General features: G+C 44.9%; 1 protein-coding gene across 7 annotated transcripts in view; it reads right to left on the bottom strand.

Annotated features, from left to right (window-relative positions):
- The window catches only part of VPS13D (vacuolar protein sorting 13 homolog D), a 100,427-nt gene that overhangs the window by 38,976 nt on the left and 43,748 nt on the right, over positions 1-17,703 (bottom strand). For all 7 annotated transcript variants that reach the window (XM_064172185.1, XM_064172188.1, XM_064172187.1 and 4 more), the window contains 19 exons: positions 17,341-17,476; positions 16,528-16,575; positions 15,637-15,787; positions 14,716-14,926; positions 13,536-13,783; positions 12,750-12,941; positions 12,006-12,132; positions 10,728-10,870; positions 9,794-9,924; positions 8,912-9,087; positions 8,661-8,784; positions 7,814-8,049; positions 6,943-7,051; positions 6,203-6,363; positions 5,759-5,867; positions 4,773-4,952; positions 4,421-4,537; positions 2,743-2,892; positions 1,746-1,895 (listed from right to left, as the gene is read on the bottom strand). In XM_064172185.1, coding sequence (XP_064028255.1) covers positions 1,746-1,895; positions 2,743-2,892; positions 4,421-4,537; positions 4,773-4,952; positions 5,759-5,867; positions 6,203-6,363; positions 6,943-7,051; positions 7,814-8,049; positions 8,661-8,784; positions 8,912-9,087; positions 9,794-9,924; positions 10,728-10,870; positions 12,006-12,132; positions 12,750-12,941; positions 13,536-13,783; positions 14,716-14,926; positions 15,637-15,787; positions 16,528-16,575; positions 17,341-17,476 — 2,899 coding nt within the window. The remainder of the gene's footprint in view (positions 1-1,745; positions 1,896-2,742; positions 2,893-4,420; positions 4,538-4,772; positions 4,953-5,758; positions 5,868-6,202; positions 6,364-6,942; positions 7,052-7,813; positions 8,050-8,660; positions 8,785-8,911; positions 9,088-9,793; positions 9,925-10,727; positions 10,871-12,005; positions 12,133-12,749; positions 12,942-13,535; positions 13,784-14,715; positions 14,927-15,636; positions 15,788-16,527; positions 16,576-17,340; positions 17,477-17,703) is intronic.

Here is a 17,703-nt window from a genome sequence, read left to right as displayed (position 1 = left end):
AACCATCACAGTGGACCAGGAGATGGACACAGAACTGGCTTGATGGCTGCACCCAAAGAGTGGCTGTCAACAGGTCCATGTCCAAGTGGAGACCAGTGACAAGTGGAGTCCCTCAGGAATCAGTCCTGGGACCAGGCTTGTTTAGCATCTTTGTCAGTGACATGGACAGAGGCACTGAATGCAGCCTCAGCAAGTTTGCTGTCCACACCAAATTGTGTGGTGCAGCACACAGGCTGGAGAGCAGGGATGCCATCCAGAGGGACCTGGACAAGCTGGAGAGGTTGGCACAAGCCAAGTTCATGAGGTTCAACAAGACCAAGTGCAAGGTCCTGCAGCTGGGTCGAGGCAAGGCCAAGCAGAAATCCAAGCTGGGCAGGGACTGGCTGGAGAGCAGCACTGAGGAGAGGGACTTGGAGGTGCTGCTGGAGGAGAAGCTCAACGGGAGCCAGCAGTGTGCACTTGCAGCCTGGAGGGCCAACCAGATCCTGGGCTGCAGTGGTGGTGGTGGGGAAGTGTGGCCAGCAGGGCCAGGGAGGTGATTCTCCCCCTCTAGTCTGCTCTGGTGAGACCCCACCTGGAGCACTGCATCCAGTTCTGGAGCCCCCACTGCAGGAGGGATGTGGAGATGCTGGAGAGTGTCCAGAGAAGGGCCACTGAGATGCTCAGAGGGCTACAGCAGCTCTGCTGTGAGGACAGACTGAAGGAGTTGGGGCTGTTCAGTCTGGAGGAGGCTCCCAGGTGACCTTCTTGTGGCCTTCAGTAGCTGAAGGGGCCTACAAAAAAGCTAGGGAGGGACTTTTTAGGCTATCAGGGAGTGACAGGACTAGGGGGAATGGAGCGAAGCTGGAGATGGGTAGGTTCAGGCTGGATGTGAGGAGGAAGTTCTCCACCATGAGAGTGGTGAAAGCCTGGAATGGGTTGCCCAGGGAGGTGGTCAAGGCCCCATGCCTGGAGGTGTTTAAGGACAGGCTGGCTGAGGCTCTGGCCAGCCTGATCCAGGGTAGGGTGTCCCTGTCCATGACAGGGGGTTTGGAACTGGCTGATCCTTGTGGTCCCTTCCAAACCTGACTGTTTCTATGATTTGTAGTAAGATTCCCACTCTCGAATCTCTGGTAGTTTTCTTCACCTGCAAGTGACCTACAACCAGTGGTGGGTGTTTCAATTTTTTGGAAGGTGTTGTGCATCACCACCTAATACTGACACCTCAGAGTCTGATGCTTAGCTGTTTTCCAACACTGAAATCACTTGCTTTTCAAAGCAGCATCAAAATATATGGGTGAAGATTCCAAGAGAGGATTTTTGCCCTCACAATGCACACTACGGTTGGTGGATAAACTCCCAAACAACATTTCCAGACAGCTGCAGAACACAGAATAGGGTTTATGCTCCAAGATAACAGCTCATCAGAGAGAAGTAATGGAGCCTTGTCACAGCTCATGAAAAGCACAGCATAGACACTCTGGTTCACTGTGCTATAAAGGTACCCATCAGTGCTCTGGGGAGAAAAACTCACTTGAAAAGAAAGGTCACAGACACGAACAGACAGAGGCTTGATTTGTTACCTGCTAAAATCTGCTTATTTTCCTGTTCACTACTGTACTGCAACTGCAGGCACTACGAACAGGAGAAGCTGGACATAGTGTCCTCAGCCTCAGGATTAACTCGAAGTGTAACTCACAACTGAATTGTGATTATTGGCAAAAATCAAACCCAGGCAAGAGAATACCATCTGCATGGAGGCTCACCTTGTATATATCAGTCAGTGCATTTTTACTGGGGAGTTTCATGGCGTTGAGCTGCACGGCAGGACCAGTCTCCACCGGCTCATTTTCACTCGTCTTGGGCGTCAGGAAGAGTATAAAAGGCCGTGTGGTGCCAATGAGCTGGTTGTCCACCTGCGGTGTGCACAAGGCAGACAACCAAACTGAGCAGGTCACAACAAGGAGCACAACTGATGCCCTGAGGATTTAGAAGCGCTCAGACACAGATGGGCCCGAGTCAGAGCGATGCTGGACAGAGCTGGCTACTGATCAGCACTGAGAGCACACCAAGTAAATACTCAGAAATGTCCTCCACAAACACCACCTACACCCAATGGCTGTGTTCTCTGTGACTTGCTCTTCCTTCAGCTTCTCTTGCAACTGGCTGCAGCAGGTAAGAGCCTGTTTCTCGTGGGTAATCTGCACTAGTGCCCACAATTTCCCCTCCAGGGACACCTTACACACTTGGAACACAATTCTGGTAATTCAGGAGTTTGGTAGTAGAATAAGCCCAGTTTTTACAGTCTGCACTTAGAACTGTGAATTCTGAACTTCCAAGACAGAACTGAAAACAAAGGTTAGGGTTAGCAAAGGCTAACTCTGCAAAGTCAAATCAAAATCTAGTTGGACAAAGTCTGTAAGAGGTTTACTTCTGTGGCACTACCGGCATTAGGACTCCTGCTTTCAGTGGCCGCTTTTGTGTTATGTCATAACAAAGAGCCACCAATCAGGCAGGGAGAAAAACCTCAAGCTGATCTGTGCACAAAATAAACAGATCCTCCTGTCTGTACCAGAAATACAGTGTTCCTCTGCCTCAGTTACTGCTAAGCAGAGAACCACGGCCCAAGAAAACTTCCACTCACTCCTGTGACACTTAGGAACTGAAATCTCAGCACAGCTCTAAACGTTTTGCAAACCTGCCAAGACAAAAAACCCAGAGAAGACTCAGGAGCAAATAAAAGTGCTTCAAAAGGGCCAGTACCTGTATGTCTTGCACACTGAGCTCCAACACCTGACTTGTTGACAGCTGTGTGTAGTGGACATGAATTCTTGTGAGGCTTGCAAACACCAGCTCCTCAGGAACTTTGTTGACCAAAGACAATCCTATTCCACCTTTCAGTTTCACAAGCACCTATGGAAAAAAAAAATCCCAAACACACTTAACAAACAGCACTGGAAAAGTCTGATCAATCCTCATCAATGACATTGATGAGGGCACAGACAGAGTCTGCTCAGGAAGTCTGCTGATGACACCAAACTGGGAGGCTTGGCTGAGACAGCTGCAGGCTGTGAGGGCATCCAGAGAGACCTGGACAGAGCTGGGCACAGAGGAACCAAATGAGGTTCAACAAGGACAAGTGCAGAGTCCTGCACCTGGGGAGGGACAATAAACTGCAGCAGTCCAGACTGGGAGGAGACTGCTGCAGAGCAGTCCTGGGGAGAGGGACCTGGCAGTGCTGGTGGAGAACACCCATAGGGCAGCAATGTGCCCTTGTGGCCATGAAGGCCAATGGGATCCTGGGGTGTATTAAGCAGAGCGTGTCCAGCAGGTCAAGGGAGGTTCTCCTGCCCCTCTACTCTGCCCTGGTGAAAACCCCTCTTGAATACTGTGTTCCATTTTGGGCTCCCCAGTTGAAGAGGGACAGGGATCTGCTGGAGAGGATCCAGTGGAGAGATACAAGGAGGATTAGGGGACTGGAGCACTGCCTGATGAGGAGAGGCTGAGGGACCTGGGGCTGCTTAGTCTGGAGAAGACTGAGAGGGGATCTAATAAATGTTTATAAACACCTAAGGGCTGGTCAGGAGGGGGGGGACAGGCTCTGCTCACTGCTCCCAGTGATAGGACAAAGAGCAATGGATGGAAGCTGCAGCACAGGAGGTTCCAGCTCAACACAAGGGTATTTACTGGAAGGGTCCCAGAGCACTGGCACAGGCTGCCCAGAGACATTGTGGAGTCTCCTGATCTGGAGACTTTCACAGCCTGTCTGGATGTGTTCCTCTGTGATCTGTGCTAGATTGTGTGGCCCTGCTCTGGCAGGGGCGTTGGACTCGATGATCTCCCTTCCAACCCCTAATATCCTGTGATCCTGAATATACTTCTGTAAAGAATTTATTCTTTTAGATCCATCTGCAGAGAGGCTGGACAGCTTACTGACAACTAGTCTTCAAATAAAGGCTAATGACCAACTCCCCAATCTCCCTCTATAATCTAGAAAGGAAAATGGTAAACAAAACACCCCTACTATGAGGACAGGCTGAAGGAGCTGGAGTTTCTCAGCCTAGAGAAAAGCAAGACTCCAGAGGGAAGCTTAGAACTGCCTTCCAATACCTGAAGGCATCCTACAGAAAGGCTGGAGAGGGACCTTTCATAAGGGTGTCTAGAGACAGGGTAAGGAAAAATGGTTTGAAGCTGAAGGAGAGCAAGGTTAGACTAGATCAGAGGAAGTTCTTCAGTACAAGGGTGGTGAGACTGGAAGAGGTTGCCCAGCGTCGCTGTGGATGCCTCCTCCCTTGGGATGTTCAGGACCAGGCTGGATGAGGCCTTGAACAACTAAGTCTATTTGAGAGGTGTCCCTGCCCAGAGCAGGCAGTTGGAGCAGACAATCTCTACAGTCCCCTCCAACCTAAGCCACTCTGTGATTCTAGCTGCAGGATCTTACTTCTAATTCCTGCTCTGATTCTGGATTCTTTAACTTGCGCAGATCTTGTTCCACAGCTGCGAGCTCATCTCCTTCACTGGACAGTCGATCGCTCCTGCGCTGGTTAAAGTCCGTTATCTGGGAGACAAACAAATGAGCACAGGCAGCACTGTCCTGTTTACCAGTAACAGCAATATTGCCCTGCCTTATAAAATGGTCTTCATAAAAAAATAAGCGTGACAAAATCATTTTATGATTTCCCTCCCCCTATGCAGCATTGTAAAGGCAACCTCCATAAGATGCAATACAGAAAAAGGTGTTTCAGGTATAAGCAAATAATTAAACCAAATTCTAGTTAACTCTAGAATTTCACCTGTAGCACTCTGGTTGGTCCATCTGGGATGACCCTAACAGTTAGCACTCCTGATCCTGGCCTCATTTTTTGGTTTATGAACTGCTGTTCTGGTGGAACTGGCCCCAAAAGTTCAAGTGAAGTATCAGGACCAAGAACAACTTCTGCTCCATCGTGAAGACCCAGCATTCCTCCCTTTGCCTGGATAAAGAAAGAAGAGTAAGGAAAAAAATAGTTAAGTGACAGATAAAGACTTGGGATAACTATCTGCACACATTAATATGAAAGTGTATTTCTCTTCTTACTCTTCAGAACTAAAACAGCAGATCAGAAGCATTTAATCTGTTATTATTAAAGCTTCTGGTAACTCATGTTTAATCAGCCTGGCAGCAGGAAGAACCAGACAAGATCAGTAATTAAGTATTCCCACTGCATATTCAGAGACAGAAGCTATCTGATAACATCACCATCAAACACTGACATTCCTTTGATGTTTAGTTCTAGACTTTGTAAAAGCAATGCAGATCTGCAATAGCAGCAGGCAGAATTAGCAGATAGCTTGCACGTGCCAGTTGTCTGCAAGTCAGAGTTTCCTGGAACACAAAAAAGGAGCAAACAGCTCAAACTGCTCATGCTAGAACCAGGACTCTGACATGTGCTGGTTTGACACAAACCCTGGCTTTTGTCAGTGATCCTGACATAACCTACAGCACTCTGACACCTGGGATGTGTGAGAGTATCAAGACTCTATGCCTACTTTGTGACCACGCTGTTCATTTTCAACCATGATCTACTACTCATTTTCTAATTATTTTCTTTCCAATTAATGGTGCAAAAGCTTTAACTATCTGAAATGGATAAGAACATTGAAACCCACATTGAAACCACCCAAGATGTTTGTGCAAGTCTGACCTCCTCTGTATTCTGAACTTCAACCTCAAAGCTTTTAGTTCCTTTCAGCACTAAGCCCAAACGACTGTCATCTGCAACATTGAATCAGTGCTGACCTGGACAACGAGGCCATGAATGCCACAGGTCAGCTTTCCATCACGAAAGCTCCACGTCTGGGTAGTGCTGCGCCGTCGGTCAGGCTTCCTCAGCATCAGGGGCTCGTACCTGCAGGGAAAGCCATCAGCACTTAGGGGATTTCAACTTGTCAGTCTTACTCTTGAGATGTGTCAGTGGTGAACACTTGCTCCAGTTGTGGTCAAGCTCATTTTCCTAATCTCACTTCTGAACTGCTCCTTTAACAAGTTGCTGCTGCAAATAGTTAGCCAGGCCCTTAAACCGATTTCCAAGCCAAGAAAGTGACTATGAGGTCTGTTCACAGTCAGATAAATCCAACAGGCCTTCAGAATCATTTCTCTCCTGATCCACTGTCATGCAAAGTATGCTTTCAAAGGCATGCTTAGAATCTACACCAGTTTCCTGAGAAATTCTCTTGGCAGTACCTGTTATCTGTGACAGCTGCCAGGCCTGCGATATCTAAAATCATCGAAGAGTCCACAGACCGAGGAGAAGGTTTATGAGGGTTATGAGGAACCGAAGAACCTTCATGGCAAATCATTCCTGTGTCTGTCATTCTCCACAGCTGGGAGCGTTTTCCTGGCTCCTGTTACAGAAAAATCCAAGATATAAATGAACACAGCAGTACAGAGCAAATATTTTTGTTCTGTTTTGCCATCAGATGTTTTGGAATGACTTGTATATATTTAACTTCAGAGCCCTGATGTAGGCTGCATAAAAACTTCTCCTCTGGTATTCAGAGTGTGTATCCACAGCCTTGGTAGATGCAGAGCTCTATTTACAAGCTGGTTTAAAATCTCAGCAATATGTAAATACATTTTCTAGCACTTAAAAGTTCCAGAAATAGATTTGCCTTACAATGCAACCAAAAAGGCAGCATGCTCTACCTCGTGACTTCAGTAGACCCTCCAACTTACAGTTACCTCACTTGGTTGTCTTACAGCATTCCTTACTACAGTTATTCCAGCTCCCTTCTCTGCCACCTAGACCCTCATACAAGTCTTGGATGGAAACATCACCATAACTGAAGCCACCAGAATTGCAAGAACCTGCTGCTTTCTATGAAGTCTGCCTCCACCCTCAACAAGTTAACATGACAGTGGTTTTATTTTCCCCTTCTGCCAGCATATCATTTCACTCCCGCACAGCCAATGTGTCTTGGTACCTTCTTTTTCAATACAACTCGTTGAGTCTTTGGAGAAACATCAAGGACAAGCTCTGCATATGCAGCATCCTTATTTGATGCAACTGGTCTTGCACCTGGCTCCCGTGCACTGGAACACCAAGAAATCATCATCATGATTATTTTCAGTACCTGCTTTCTCTGTAAATTGAATGAGACCTGTCCCAAAGCTCAGGAGAGGAAGCTCACACTTCCAAAACAGCCAAGAAGACAAAAAATTATACTGTTGGTTTTTTGGGGGGTCATGGGGTTTTCCCCCATTGTTATTTTTGGAATTACCAGTGTAATTACCAGTGAGCTCCTTCTTAGAAGGGGCTTTAATTTCTCACTGTGTCCAACAACTTCACAGAAAAGAAGATCAATTGCAGAGAGTATTTTCTACCTTACGTTAGAAAAGCAACAAAGCAACTATCAGCTTCCCGCAGTAGTTGATGTCCTGTTTTCAATAGGACATCAACTACTGCAAATCTAAAATCCACAGGCATGGCACAAAAGGCTATGTCCTGTAATCAAGTGCTCTTAATCCACCAAATGAAGTCGGGCCCCAGACATGACCCTAAATATCCCTATCAGACAGGGGGATGCCACAGCAGATGCCATGTGCTATGTCTTTCTCACTGTGTGAGAAAAGAGACAATGGCAAGCTCCACCTCTGGAGCTAAATCACCACCACCCAACAGGGTAAGGCACACAAACTGCCAGGCTCACTGCTGGCATTTCTCCTGCTAGGCTGACAAAAGCTCAGCTGCATTTGGAAAGCTTTCAAATGACAACCCTTAAGAGAATACTAACATAAAGCCTGATGAACACCATGAACACTCAAACTATCTTCAGACAGTACATAAAGAATTACCCTGAGAAAGTGTACGCAGCAGCAATATAAATGAAGTTCTCGTAGTAAAGCTGTTTGCTATCCTGGAAGTCATTCATGCTACAGACAATATTTGAGGAGCCTGCCCCTTTAACTGTCAGCATTATAAAAGGTGGCAGAATAGGTTCATCCCATGCATAATCCAGAGAGGTCATGGGCTTCACTTCAGTGTACAGCCTTGGCTCGACGACACGGTGCTGATTAAAAACAACTGGGACCTGTAACGGTTAGGAAAGAGGATTCAGTTTCACACAGAAATTGCTGGATCCGATCTTTTGCTGTCATTTGTTCACAGGGCAACAAAGCTGGTGAAGGGCCTGGAACACAAACCCTATGAGGAGAGGCTGAGGGAGCTGGGGTTGTTTAGCCTGGAGGAGGCTCAGGGGTGACCACTTTGCTGTCTACAACTACCTGAAGGGACATTGTAGCCAGGTGGGGGGTGACCTCTTCTCTCAGGCAACCAGCAATAGAACAAGGGGACACAGTCTCAAGTTGTGTCGGGGTAGATATAGGCTGGATGTTAGGAGGAAGTTCTGCACAGAGAGAGTGACTGGCATTGGAATGGGCTGCCCAGGGAGGTGGTGGAGGCACCGTCCCTGGATGTCTTCAAGAAAAGACTGGATGAGGCACTCGGTGCCATGGTCTGGTTGACTGGATAGGGCTGGGGGATAGGTTGGACTGGATGATCTTGGAGGTCTCTTCCAACCTGGCTGATTTTATGATTACACAAGCTGGTCAGCCCTCTCTTCTAGCAAATATAAAAGAACCTCTACTTTGCTTTTTTTAACCTAGAAAGGAAGAAGAAGCAATTATATTTTTACTCTTTTACCTTGGAGAAATTGTCTATGCGGAAAGGTGGCGGTAACTGATCTGTGTCACTGAAGGCAATGCGGTAGGTGGCTCCTTGAAGAGTGATTTCTACTCTCAAGAAGTAACATTTTCCTAGGGTGTCCCTGAACAAGAACAAACAAGTGCAAGGGAGGTAAGCATCTTATCTGCATCATCCACAGTCCTGAGCGTCAAACAGCTACTTCTACTGAAAACTGGACATGCTGCAGAAGCTCCCTATGGAGAAATTACCTCATGTTGATGTGGAAGGAGTTATTTTTGTTGACCTCAAAACCCCCAGACCAGACACAATTTGGGACATCCATCAGTCTCACACATAACAGCTGATCATAATCATTACGTGGCCAGTGGAACACAACACTGGAACCAGGCAGTGTGGAGATATAGCCCTCAGGATTGGATGCTCCCTAGGAAGAGGAGTTAGTTAACAGATATCCTGTGAGTATTAAACCCAAAGCATTAATCTCTGTACCTCTCAAACACACACAAAGTTAATTAGTCTGTCAGGTGGATGCTGGTATTAGAATAACAACAAACATCCTCATAAACAGCCAACAGTACTTCAACACACAAATGTTTGTGTTCTCTTAGGGAGAAGACTGAGGGGATCCTATCAATGCTCATCAACACTTAAAGGGTGGGTGTCAGGAGGATGGGTCCAGGTTTTTCCCAGTGGTCCCCAGTGACAGGACAAGAGGTGATCCTGGGCAGTCTGATCTAGTTGGAGGTGTCTCTGCTCACTGCTAGGGTGTTGGACAAGATGACCTCAGAGTCCCTTCAACCCAATGCAACCTGTGAATCAAAAGACGTAATGGGCACAAACTTGAATATAGGAAGTTCCATCTGAGCCTGAGGAGGAACTTCTTTACTCTGAAGGTGGTGGAGCACTGGAGCAGGCTGTCCAGAGAGGTGGTGGAGTCTCCAACTCTTGATTCATTCAAAAGCTGCCTGGACACTGTCCTGTGTAACCTGTTCTAGGTGACCCTGCTCTGGGAAACAGTTGGCCTAGATGATTTCCAGAGCTCCCTTCCAACCCCAGCACACTGTGGTTAGAAGATGCTGTGGCTCACTATAGGTACTGTACCAACAAGTAACAAACAGGCAGCTGCTCACCCGACCCCTGGCAAACTCCTGCTGAAGAAAGGCGAGCTTGTAGCTTGATTTATTATCCAGCAGGTAGCGGGGGGCAAACGTCACCATGCACGTATCGATGTAACGGCCTCTGCCCTTTCTAACGTCGATGCCTGGCAGCGAGAGCAAGTTACACACAAAGCTGTTGTTTTCAAGGCAAAACAGAAACCACGTGCCACACAGTGTTCCACACAACAAAAGCTCTTTGCCTTCCTGGGATGGGGCTGTTCCTGCCACACCACTACCATACCTTCAAACACTATTTTAAAGAGTAGATACAATTTCATGCCACCAGTTACCCTGTTTCTCAGGGGCAATTTAGAGATCATAAGCACTTAGCAGTAAAAAAATACCTAGTTCCAACCACAAGTAAATCCACGGATGTAATTATTTCACTTATAAACAAAATCACTGTGGAGTAGCTTCCAAACTTTGCTTTAACTGTACAATAAAAGCCTCTGAGGAAATTGTATTTTATGTGTACTAGCAGCACAAGGGAGACAGAAGTTCCCCTCTCCACGTCAGGCTATGGAGGCACCGCTACGTAAAAATCAGAGCTGTGGCACATGGCTGAAGCGTTAGGAGTGCGCAGACAACTCAGAACTACCCCACAGAGCACTGTGGTGGGACTTAGTAACACACTGGGGGAGGAAAGGCAGAGAAACAGCACAGTCTGTAAGCACAATTATTAACATCCCCTGATGTCATGTGAAAAAACAAATATAGCAAAACTGATTTTAAAGCCAATTCAATTCAAAACAGAGACTCAAAAATACTTAGCATACTACTTTTTGTTGAACAAATTTCTCTGGACACTCAAAAGTCTTCAACAAGATTTCCCTGCTCTAAGTGGGGTCACTGACAGCCTACCCTGCCCAGTCCTACAGCATTTCTTAAAGGTTCCCACCACACGTACCAATGTTATAAATGAGGCCTGGCCTGTTGCCGTGCTGGATCACCTTAAGGGCTCTGACACCACTACCACCATCCAGGGAGAAACCCTGGCACCAGCCAGGCATGCCTTCAGGATGGATTCCTTTTCCAACTCGCATTGTACAACTGAGGGTGAAAAGAAAACACAAAGATTGATTCACTGAAACAAGGGATAAGGTAGCAACACGAGGCTGATGATCAAGCACACACCAGGATATAAAAACAGCACCTGTGTCTTAAAATAAAACCATTATAATGCACCATAAACTTCTTCTTGAGTAACTGATTCTGCATTTCTGCCATGAGCTCTTTTAGCACACTGCTCAAGATGCAGTGGCCATGTCAGGGAAGAGGCTTGGTCGTTCTACTGACCAGGACAACACATGAGTGTCTTTTTTCTCTGCAATTTGGAAGAAATATTTGTGGTAAACTTAACTGCTGCCATTTGAGCAAAAATACCAGAACATGCCTCTGCTATGAGGACAGGCTACAAGAGGGTCTTGTAATGACAGGACCAGGAGGAATGGGTTTAAACCGGGAGAAGGGAGATTCAAACTAGATGTAGGAAAGGGTTCTTTGCAGAGAGGGTGGTGAGACACTGGCACAGGTTGCCCAGGGAGGCTGTGGCTGATCCTTCCCTGGAGGTGTTCAAGGCCAGGTTGGATGAGGCCTGGAGCGACCTGTTCTAGTGGGAGGCATCCCTGCCAATGGAGAGGGATTGGAACTGGATGCTTTGAGGTCCCTTCCAACCTAAACCATTCTATGATTTCAGACAAATTCCTTGGAAAAAGCAAGCTTTCTCTGATGTCAGTTAAAGCTCCCTTCTTTCCCTTCTAGAATCACAACAGCTCTGCTGCACGTGGACTTCCTAATAAGTGACTGCTACTACTCTATCAACATTCAGAGCTCAAGATTAAGGGTTTGGAGTGGTTTATGTTTGTTTTTTAAGTGGCAACAAAGTCATTTATATAATAAGGTAAATCCCTTCCCCGGGGTTTTTGATTGTCTTACAAAAGAGGTATGAGCTCAAAACCTACAAAATAAAACCAAAGCAGCCTGCAGACACAACAGCATTAGCTAGGCAAGGAGCTGTCTGATTTTCTTATTTCATTATTTTGAAACTCAATAACTTTACAGATACCTTAGTAAGGAAAGACTTTTCCTATGTGATATTTGTACTATATCAACGCCCAATCCTCTATGAATTACTTTCATACTTTCTAAGGCTCCTCCTGTCTGCTCTTCTTGTGATACTACTTACAGGTTTGGCTGTTCTTTATCAGCATAACAGAACAGAAGTGGGCTGAGGCTTCTAGCGAGCTCGTGCTCTTCAAACTGACCTGCAGCATCTGTTTTTGCATTATCTTGTCTGAAGATAAGTGGTAATCCTTTAAGTAAACGCACACACAAAAAATGCAGTGTTAAAGTACACTTCATCTTTGCACAAAATAAAATGAGAATGGTAAAAACTATTTCAAATTAAGGAATGACCTAAAATGCTTTGGTTGCAGTAGGAGCCATTAGTCTGCAAGCATTCTCCCTGCAGTCTCCTCTGTTCTCTATTTAACCTGCTCGGCAGCTGCAGCCATGAAATCCGATCCAGGCAGGGAGTTCTTCTAAGCTCTTAAAGTGCCAAAGGATGTTAACACAGAGTAACTGAATTTGCTTCCTCGGGCATTGCAGGCTTCGAAACCACAATTTAACAGTGACCTAACCTATGTTGATTTATTACAGAGGTACAGAAGTTGATGTTTGAAAACAGGTAATATAGCAAGCAAAATGTCTAAGGTCACTGCTCTAACACTCAGCCAACAATAGCGGCTAGCACTGTCAAAAACCCCCAACTTATACTCCTGCAGCTCTAAGATGTAGACTCTTAGCATGTGCTAACCCTTAAGTAGTGTTTCAAGGTTCTGTTTGGCTGGAAAGCAAATCAAAACTCTGCCTCGAATCTTTATTTTCCAGTAAACAATCACAGCCATGAATGAGAATGCTGCAAACTTACCTGTTTTGTTGATTAACCAGTAGGGTGCTGAAATGAGTATCTTTAGAGAGCCTTCAGCACGACACACGATCCTTATGGTCAAGTTCAGCAGCCGTTTGTTGACATCGTACAGTCGCATCCGCACCATATAGTTCTGTGTGCCAGGAGGAATCAGCAGCTCTTTGCAGATGGGGAAGTTTTCTAGCAATACCCCTATGAAAACAAAAGAAAGCCAAATAAAATATTCCCCAACACAGAAACTGCAGCTTCTGATGACCCTGCAGGGTGGCGTTTCATAGGGCTTGATCCCTCTGAATAGTCCAAATAGCTCACCCAAATTACTGTCTCAGTCTGCCCAGTATAATGACCTGTGATCTCAAGAAGAAACCCCTCAAGTCACAAGCAGCAAAAGAAAGTTCTGTGAAGAACCCTGCTAAGGGCTAATCACTGCTTCCTTCTGTGCTCTTTCTTCTGTCAGAAAGAAAAGAGTGAACCCACCCAAAATGTTGGGAACTTACTGATTTAGTCCCTTCTTTATCAGTATTCTCTCCAGTCTCCACTCTCAGGAAAATGGAAGGAGTCTAATGAGAACCAGATCATGAGAGCTGACAGAGCCAGGGGAATACTGGCAATTTTAGGACCTGTTTTGGCCATGGTTATTAACCGCAGGAAGTCTCAATCAAATAATCATATCAATGTTTGAAATTTTTCTCATCTCCCATTCTTGCACCACAGTTCCCTGTACAAGGAGCAATTATATTGAAGTACTCCTCAAAGTGGGTCAGAAAGTGGTACCTGGAGCCTTACCAAGCTCAATGTTCTGGGACGTATCGGCCGTGTGCAGTGCTGTCTCTTTGCCAGGTTTTAGCGTCCCACTAATTGGCATTCCTTTGACATAGAACTCCAGTTCACAAGGGAGCAAGTTACAGATGACCACCGTGGGCAAGAGATAAATAGTATGCCCAGGCTGTCTGAAAATCTGTTTAGCACTGTCAGAAAATATGCTGGAAGGCATGTACTCTGGGTAGTTTTCTTTCTTTATAGCCACACAAAACCTGTGAGGGCAGAAGTAGGTGAGAAACTGTCAATGAACTCCATGGAGCAACTGAACTCTGTGTGCTGCGTGAAACTCACAACATCCTGTAGCTTCAGGACTTAAGAGCAAAACCTGAGCCATTCTCCACATAACCACTTCAGAATTGGATCCTAGAGGTATTCTGCATTTATGCCCAGTTTTAAGGAAGTAATATTCCTGATTTTAACTGAAGAATTAGTCACTCAAAAAACCCTGTGTGCTCAGAGACATAAGATTGCTTTTACAGATTACCAGCTTCAAAACCTTCTTCCACCAACTCACAGAGAAATGCAATTAACTGACCAAAAAGAGATTTTAACTATTGAAATAAACTACAGTCCTGTTCTTCAACACAAATGCTAAACATGTCCTTTTCCCCAGGAGATGCAGCCTTGCTTTGCCCACCTGACACTTTGGTTTTTCAGTAGTTAAGGTAAAAACTTAAGTAGACCTTCATTCTGAACCCTTTGTTATTTTTCCTGCCTGTGAAACATTCAAACCCAGCATTTTAAGACATGAACTATGGAACAGACTCTGCAGTAACACAGCAGTAACTACAGAGTACGCAGAACTCGTTTCCTGAAAGAACTTCCACAGTCTCAGATCAGATAATTTAACTTAAGCCCACAATATTTTCTAACCTTTTCTTTTGTTGCAGTAACGGTTAACAGTGTGTCCTGTGCTTACTTTGTATCCTCAGACATTTACCAGCAGGCACTGGCAAAGGGGCTTCAGGGAGCCCTGCAGGAACACAGCAGTTATGCTTCAATGCATTCTCATCATTCAGGAGACCAAACAAACCATCCCACTACACTGCAGAAGCTCTCAATTCCAAGTATTTTCTTTCCTGTTACTTTAACAGTGTTTCAGTTAGCAGATGAAGCAGCTTACAGAACAATCATCAGGCTTTACCTGAAAAACCTGCTGTTTTCAGACTCCATTGAATGACACTCTCTCTTGCTGCTGCACACTTCTGTCGTCTTCTGAACATTAGTCCAATGAATCGGGGCCTTGCAGAAGAAGACTCCCATTCCTTTTGGCCTGACTTGCAAATGCCAAGATGTAAGGTGTAATGGAATAGCAGAGGAATCTCCTGGCATAACTGCAGGAAGAACTACAGGTTCTGGAAACAGAGAAGAAAATGTACACATCAAAACAGGTTCCTTTACTGAAAAGAATAAAGACTTCAAATAGCAAGTCCCTAACTTCTGAGGCAGCACTTCTTGTTTCAGCATAAAGCACCAGCTAATTTCTATGTTCCAAACACCAGACCTCTCTTTTCAGCCTTTTAAGAGCCTGGCAGCAGACAAATTTAGGTGTGTAAAGCTGAAAATGGAAATAAACTTAAAACTTGCTGGAATTAAAATTCTTTTTCCCTGGATGTTTTAGTGAAAATGCTTAGCTCCAAAAGATTTCATTCATTACACTCTGGGCACATCATCAACATTTCTAGCCTGCACCTTTGCATGCCAACACCTGAAAGAGACCTGAGCAGCCACACTCAGTTGAGAGGCATCCTTGCCCATGGCAGGGAGGTTGAAGTAGATGGTCCCTTCCAATCTAGGCCATTCTATGGTTCTACAATTCTACTGCTGAAAGACACAACATGCTACAAACAGAACTTAGATTCAGTCTTCACAGAGCTTTTCCTGTTTAACTGAACAAACGATAATGACAAATCCTGTTGTGTTCTGCAGCTTACCTTGCTGACCATTTTCTTCTTGAATTACCTATTGCCCCTCCTTATTTTGTTGTCAACCATTATTGAGAGCAGTGAATCCCCCTGGGAAGCTGCAGATAGCCCACAGCACGGCAGGACTATACAAGACTTACTGTCAGGACCAGAGGGACTGTCTAGTCGCAGCTCCATTGGCGTTTCCAGCTTGTTCTTCACGATCAAGGCTGAGCGCACTGTTATCACTTTCCGAGCGCTACCCTCCATGGTAACTTCAAACACCACACGAACTGGAGGCAATGAAGAAAACTGGAAGATATTTAAAAGCATTAAGAAGCTCAGATAATGATTACATCTAGAAGAGGGACACCTCAGTTTTGAAGCATTAACTGCTGAAGTGAAAACCTGCCAGCTGAGTCCAACCACACACAACGCCTACAGTATATAGAGTTCTACAGCAACGGTTTAGAATCCTGCACATCCTCCTCGAAACACAATAAAATTAACTATGAAAAAGCAATTCTAAGCACTAACAACTCTATTTTCTTTTTCAAAGCACTGCAAGTTCAAACAAGAGTAATGCAGACCCACAAAGAATACCTGATGCACTATCTCACTATTACACTACTTTAAATATTCATGGAGTTTGAATTCCAAGCCTTGTGTAATTAACAACCACTCATCATTCCACCAGTCAAAAGTAAAAAAACCAAGGTGGAGCTTTCTTAAACTACTCATACTCTCTTTGCTCTTAGCTGTGGTGCTTTATATTCTAAACTAGACAAAGTCACTGCCACTTCAATCCTGAAAACCACATTTTAGATGGGCCCACACTGGAAGTCACACACTGGAATTCAAGACCCATTCTTCAACCAACCATTTACACTGGTGAGGAATGGTAGGGTCTGTTAAATACTTGTTCTGACTTGAAAGTTCATTTTGTTTGCTTTATTTTTGTTTCCTTTCCACTGAAGAGGTTCTAGAAGGATGAAGAAGCTCATTCACTGCACAGTTATGCTAGCTCTCAAGAAAAGGAAACAGATACTCACGTAGACTTGCGGATGTATTATATTTGTCCTACTAATTGGGCTTCCAAGCTGAGAAGAAAGTAAACAAGCAAGTTAAACTTCTTCAACGTGTAAGACACTACTTTCAGTTGTAATACAGAATGCCACAACACAAGAATAAAATAAATACTACCATCACTTTGTTTCTGTTCTTTGATACAGCTTTGGAAATCTCGTAACTGACAAGAACTGTTTGCAATACTGCTTAAAAACAAACAAAGCTGAGGGTGGTTTGTTAAAAATACAACCAACAAAGGATCCCAACTTTGAATTTCTCAACTCTTGATAATTGTCAGCAATCTCAAAACTTAGCTAGTTTTAAACCCCACAAGAACATTTTTATCTCTGAGTCTCAAGCACCAACTGCCATCCTGCTGATCACTACGACTGCACTGTTCCCTCCTGACAAGGATATTCCGCCTAAGCAGCCTCATGTCTCAGCAATCTCTAGGCCTACAGGGAATCACCACTGTTAAGTGAACACAAAAACCCCTCCTGCAATAGAGGAAATAAAAATAGCTGCTGAGCTGCTGTGCTGATCTAAGGCTCAATCTCCACAAGTCTCTGACGCTGTCACTAATACACCAGCTCTGATACTGGAAGCTCTGACTGCTCTGTAGTTGTGTGGCACAAAATTGTCAGCTGGGAACTCACCACCTCCAAACTCTCTGATTCAAGCTAAATGGGAAGAGGACAAACTCATATAGCAGCTGTTTTAAGACAAAAATCTTGGCAGACATCATTCCTCTCAAATTACAGATTCCAACCAAACTAACACTCCAAACCAGAACTTACAGTAAAGGAGGAAGGGTTCTTATCTGGTGCAGCATATCGGAAAAACGTTCCAACCTTGTCTACTGACACTGGGCTGACCTCTTCCCAGCCATTCACTCTCACTTGCAGCTGATGAATTCTTAGATCATGTGTGTGCCTACCAGGGAGATCAAGTGAAATCACTATTAGCCATTATTACACCAAACAGTTCAAAGCAAGAATATCTTCTGGATTCAAAAAATCTCACTAAGAGTCTCAAGAGCTTTTCCCTTCCATGGATAAAGCCAGACCTGATTTTATTGCTGTTCCATTGTTCCACCTTCCTTAACAAAGACAGAGAAGTAGGAATTTGTCATACAAGCAAAATTAAAAACATGTACATGT

The sequence above is a fragment of the Pogoniulus pusillus genome, chromosome 36 (assembly GCF_015220805.1).
Source record: "Pogoniulus pusillus isolate bPogPus1 chromosome 36, bPogPus1.pri, whole genome shotgun sequence".
Classification (NCBI taxonomy): Eukaryota; Metazoa; Chordata; class Aves; order Piciformes; family Lybiidae; genus Pogoniulus; species Pogoniulus pusillus.
This window is presented reverse-complemented; position numbering and strand designations above follow the sequence as displayed.